The sequence below is a fragment of the Eleutherodactylus coqui genome, chromosome 1 (genome assembly GCF_035609145.1).
Source record: "Eleutherodactylus coqui strain aEleCoq1 chromosome 1, aEleCoq1.hap1, whole genome shotgun sequence".
Taxonomy (NCBI): Eukaryota; Metazoa; Chordata; class Amphibia; order Anura; family Eleutherodactylidae; genus Eleutherodactylus; species Eleutherodactylus coqui.
The window spans coordinates 521770159-521776158 of NC_089837.1; the positions used below are offsets into that span (position 1 = coordinate 521770159).

A 6000-nucleotide genomic window follows, 5' to 3' on the forward strand; every position below is an offset into this window, starting at 1 on the left:
TTTGCCCTGTAGCATTGGGCTCCTACAAGAACATTTCATCCAAGGCCTCTCTCCGCTTCTGTCAGGGAAGCCTCTTGTGTTCTCCTTGAGGGCATCTAGAGAACGTGCGCTGCTGACACTTACACTTGACGAGCGTGCGGCTGCGGCGGGTTATAAGTTGCGGATCCATCAGGGACACGGCCACTCGCCACTTGTCTGCTCGGATTTGGGGACTGCTGCTGAGCGGCTGAAAGGAAGGGTACATTGTGTTCTGGTGTAATCACAGACCTGTCAAACGGCAGCACAACGGCTCCAAGTGTTTACTGAGAAATAAGCCTTTCTCACAAATCTACCATGAAAAAAACTGTTTCTTCCTTAAAGGGGAACTCCACATTTTAACTACATGTCGTTTTACGGATCAAAATTTTAGGCCAATTATTTGTTTAAATCCACTTTCATAAGGGTCAGAGGTCTGTTTTTTGTTTTTTTTTTATACAGAGCTCTAAAACCCCTGCATAGAGTTCGGGCATAAAATTCTTCCTGCCTGCAGCTACCACTGGATGGAGCTCTAGAAATTACTGCATACTGTAGCATATACTGTATAACCTGTATGCAGTGAGCTCCCCCTAGTGGTGTCTGAAGACAGACAGAATTTTATCATTTAGCTCTTTGACTATGCTGGTGTGCCAACTGATATGTCCGAATGCTCAACTCACCATTCCTTAGCACGGATGGGCTGTAACAGCAGGCGACCAGTTTCAGCACCATTGTGTCTAAGGTAAAACAGAAAGACAAGACTCCAGCGGGCAAAAGAGCGCAAAGATTGTATCACTGAGCAGCAGAAAAACATTTCCTGGTCAGATGGATCCAGATTTCTGTTGCCCCATGCTGATGGGAGGGCAGAATTTGGTGCAAGCAGCATGAATCGCTGAGCCCTTCCTTTCAGCTGGTGGATGACCCTTTCCTGATGTCAGCACCTCCATCTAATCTGCAGCAACTACAAGAAGCTTCCTGTCCGCAAGGGCCAATATTCCTGCAGAACCATTTCATTACCTGGTAGAATCTTTGCCACAATGGATTGTTGGGATTCTGAAGGCCAAGCAAGATCTAACGTGCTACTAGATGGGGGGGGGGGGGGGGGGGGAATAAAGGGGTAACCTGCAGAGTTTTGGAAACAGCTCTGCGTGGAACTGGAGGAAACCACATGTAATAACTCTGAATCCATATAACCGTATAGGAATGTGTTTGCAGTCACTTAATGACATTAGCAGTTAAAGGGGTCCTCCAACTACACTAATTCCTCTAGTGCCGAGAGTTGTGTATAGCGATGGGGTAGCTTAGCCGTGATCTATCCTGCTCTACAGTATTAGGCCTCCGGCACACTTCTGATGGCCGAGAGACTCGCATCGGACGGCCCTTGATTCTAAGGGTGCATATCCTCATGGTCTTTCGTGGAATTATTACTCCACCTAATAATTACAAATGGTCATTTTGGATGTGGCTAAGTGAGTACTATAGCGTAACAGACCACTGATTATATCCCCCGCTTTATTACAGTACTAGTCAGTGATGTCACTTTGTGGTTGTCACATGTCACAGCACTAATTGCCATTTATTTCTACAGAGATGGATATGTCAATATCTGAAGAAAGTTATGGCAGGAGTCTCCCGACCACCCCAAGTGCCAGACCCAATGCCGAAAACATGGGATCCGGCGAGATTGCCTGACAGACAGAGAATGCCCGTCACGGTGATGGAGGAGTGACCAATCATGCCCAGATCCATACAGAGGATTGACTGCCACCACCGCGTTACCAGTCTGACCCTGAACTAGTGACCTTCTAATTCTCAGACAGTTGTTGCAATTCTGCTGCCGGAGGAGAAGAACCAACTGGTACCCACCTCCCAACCTGTGGATAGAGAAAAGGGATGGGTACCATGTTGTGACCCTTCATTATTTTGCTACCATTTTTGAAAAGCACTCCTGGATATTACTAATAGTACCCATAGTGGTCCCTACACTGCCAGACTCATTGTAGTGCCCACAGTGCCAGCGTCACAGTAGTCCCTGTAGGGTCAGACTTGTAGTGCTCACAGTGCCAGCGTCACAGTAGTCCCTGCAGGGTCAGACTTGTGGTGGCCACAGTGCCAGCGTCACAGTAGTCCCTGCAGGGTTAGACCTGTGGTGTCCATAGTGCCAGTGTTGGCACCACAATTAGTCTATGTCATAATGGTCTCTGTAGTCATTGTGGTACCCAGATTGCATGTTCAGCGATGCAATTTTCTCACAAACCACAATGCATTCACGGTGAACGTTACAATTTTACAAGCTCGATATCTGTCAGAGTTTCGCGGGCCGACATCACGCTCGCCCGTGGTGAATGCCCTCTTTCTGATCTCATCACTGCCGCTGGGTCCTTGGCAGGAAGACATGGGATCCTTTAAGAACCTGATGGACCTCATGACCTGGAGAGCTGTAACCTCCTATGGGAACACCATCACCTGCACCTTTGGATGGAGGCGAGGGTCGGCTGGTTATGACTGACTCATGGTGGTACCTGCACATATTTATGATTGGTTTTCAGTAAAGGCTGATTTACACGCAATGATTATCGCTCAAAATTTGTCCAAATGACGGCTTTTGAGCGATAGCCGTTGTGTGTAAATGTATGCTCATCATGCACTTACTGTGCACTCTTCGTCCATCGCTGAGTTCAGCTCAGCATAAAAGCCGTCGTCCCTGATAAGAGGGACGGCATGCTGTGTTCTCCGCGGGCAGCGCTGATGGCATTGTATGCAGTCCATGGCAGAACAAAAGCGACGTATTTAGAGAACAGAGCACCCGCTGTTCTCTAAATACATGCACTTGAAGCTAATTAGCTACTAATGGGCTGATTAGCCCACTAGTACCTAATGCAAAATGATCGCTCAAAACTATCCTTAAGTGTCCTCGGCTCAGAAACCTGCAGTGGTACCTGTAAAGGGCCCCCGGGGTCAGACAACGCATATAAGCGAGGCCTCTAGACATGGAACAGTGCAACATGTATATGCGTACAGATGACTAATCAACGCTGAACTACTGCCCATTAAATGCCCTCCGACCTTCCAATTTACCAGAAGACGGGGGCTGCGCATATGAAGGATGACTCGAGTCCTGGCACACCATCCCTTTTAGTTCTTACTATCCCAGGAGACTCCATTATTGAGAAGTAGAGATCTTAATGGTTTAAATTATCTTCTATGCTGAGATATATTATCTTACCAAAGCCTGAGGCTGCACTACTGAGACATCCGGTTCTATCAGAGGAGGCAGCATAGTCATGGAGACCTTGCCTGTATACAGATCACCATCCACATGTACAGTATGTGTGTTATCATTTACCTATGTGGATGGCGTTTCTGTTGGCATCAGAATCATCAAAGTAGTGCAGCCTCAGGCTTTAAAAATGTGACATCAAGCGATCGCATTCTGCGAAGCCGTGAGAAATTAAAAAATGGTTTTCACAATTTTAATGTGCACAAAACAATTTTTAATGGAGACCTATAGAAAGTATAAAAGGGTCTTTAGTGGACTTTACAAATGTGAAAACTGCTTTTTAATAACTTACTGCTAGGCTGAGATATGATCCCTTGAAGTCAAAGGCCCAAAGCCTGAGGCTGCACTACTTTAGAGGCTCTGATGACAATATGGTGAGGTGTTATCATGGAGATCCAAATCACCGTCTAGATAGATAACACATATAGCATGTGCATACAATTCCCCATCCACATGTATAAGTACTCCAGGACTATGTTACATCTTCTGATAGCATGGAATCTCTCAGTAGTGCAGCCTCAGGCTTTGAGCCGGTGATTTCAAGTTCTCATATCTCAGTCCAGAAGAGAGATATTAAAAAGTCGTTTTCACATTTCTAACATCCGTTAAAGCACCTTTTCTATTTTCTTGCGTGCGTCTCATATTTATACGGCCTGAGTGCGCCATTTTCTATATGTTCCCATTGACAGCTTTCAAATTGGGGGAGTGGCTTAAAATGTGGCACATCGTATTTATACCATCCTTTCAAAATGTACTGCTCTAAAAAACTCCCACTAGAGAGCGCCGGGTCAGATGAGGCGGTCGTTTTGGAAGCATTCTTCTAAAAAGAAATTGCGCAGAATAAATCTGCTGCGTGTCCAGTAAGACTGGTGCGATTTTTGCCATTGCACTGGATCTCAGATATTAGGCCCGGAGTCGCCGACTCTACGTATGTACATTTATACAGCATCCATTACCCAATCAATTTAGCTATAAGGCCCACTTGGACAACCCGTTTGACCGCTTGCTGATAATGCTGGGACTTGTAGCTCCACAGGAGCTGGTGAAGTCCATGTTAGAGAGATAAGTCACATTACTGGTGGACGAGGTCTCCTGGTTTTATATCTGATTTTTATGTAGATTGGGGTCTTGTACTTTGTATGTTTGTTATGGAGGGCATTTAAAGTGACAGGCACATTTTTAAAAATTAAGTATTTTAATATTTTCTCATTTTCATCTATATTAGAAAATTATTGTTTGATGTTTACTATCAGATTTGAACTAAAGAAGCTGCTTAGAGCAATAATGTCTTTTCCTGTACAGTCTAATCTGATGTGATGATGGAACTGTCCGGCCTGTGATATCAGACATGTTTGCTGCTTTAATAAAGAAATAAGGATTTTTTTAAGAAGGTTGTGTCATAAGTAATGTATGTACACAGTGACTCCACCAGCAGAATAGTGAGTGCAGCTCTGGAGTATAATACATGATAAGTAATGTATGTACACAGTGACTCCACCAGCAGAATAGTGAGTGCAGCTCTGGAGTATAATACAGGATGTAACTCAGGAGCAGTACAGGATAAGTAATGTATGTACACAGTGACTCCACCAGCAGAATAGTGAGTGCAGCTCTGGAGTATAATACAGGATGTAACTCAGGAGCAGTACAGGATAAGTAATGTATGTACACAGTGACTCCACCAGCAGAATAGTGAGTGCAGCTCTGGAGTATAATACATGATAAGTAATGTATGTACACAGTGACTCCACCAGCAGAATAGTGAGTGCAGCTCTGGAGTATAATACAGGATGTAACTCAGGATCAGTACAGGATGAGTAATGTATGTACACAATGACTCCATCAGCAGAATAGTGAGTGCAGCTCTGGAGTATAATACAGGACGGAACTCAGGATCAGTACAGGATAAGTAATGTATGTACACAGTGACCCCACCAGCAGAATAGTGAGTGCAGCTCCGGGGTATAATACAAGATGTAACTCAGGGTCAGTACAGGATAAGTAATGTATGTACACAGTGACTCCACCAGCAGAAAACGGAGTGCAGCTCTGGAGTATAATACAGGATGTAACTCAGGATCAGTACAGGATAAGTAATGTATGTACACAGAGACTCCACCAGCAGAATAATGAGTGCAGCTCTGGAGTATAATACAAGATGTAACTCAGGATCAGTACATGATAAGTAATGTATGTACACAGTGACTCCACCAGCAGAATAGTGAGTGCAGCTCTGGAGTATAATACAGGATGTAACTCAGGATCAGTACAGGATAAGTAATGTATGTACACAGTGACTCCACCAGCAGAATAGTGAGTGCAACTCTGGGGTATAATACAGGATGTAACTCAGGATCAGTACAGGATGAGTAATGTATGTACACAGTGACTCCACCAGCAGAATAGCGAGTGCAGCTCTGGAGTATAATACAGGATGTAACTCAGGATCAGTACAGGATGAGTAATGTATGTACACAGTTACTATCATCCAAAATAATCAAATTTTCAGGTACTTATGAGCGTTCCTGTTCGAACTGGGGCTCACAAGCTAATCAATTATGGTAAGCCCTTCAATTATGGTCAGGTAGAGCAATTATGGGGAAGGAAGATTTTGATCCGATTCTTCTGTGACACCCCATGCTTCACATCTCGCAGGTATCAGCTGACCCAATTAGGTTTATGCCACCATCATTATAACAACAGAA

General features: G+C 44.5%; 1 protein-coding gene across 2 annotated transcripts in view; it reads left to right on the top strand.

The window, feature by feature from the left end:
* Positions 1 to 4685, top strand: part of GDPD4 (glycerophosphodiester phosphodiesterase domain containing 4) — a 92482-nt gene extending 87797 nt beyond the window's left edge. For both annotated transcript variants that reach the window (XM_066588271.1, XM_066588270.1), the window contains exon 16: positions 1604 to 4685. In XM_066588271.1, coding sequence (XP_066444368.1) covers positions 1604 to 1707 — 104 coding nt within the window. In that variant the 3' untranslated portion in view covers positions 1708 to 4685. The remainder of the gene's footprint in view (positions 1 to 1603) is intronic.
* Positions 4686 to 6000: the final 1315 nt, after the last annotated feature.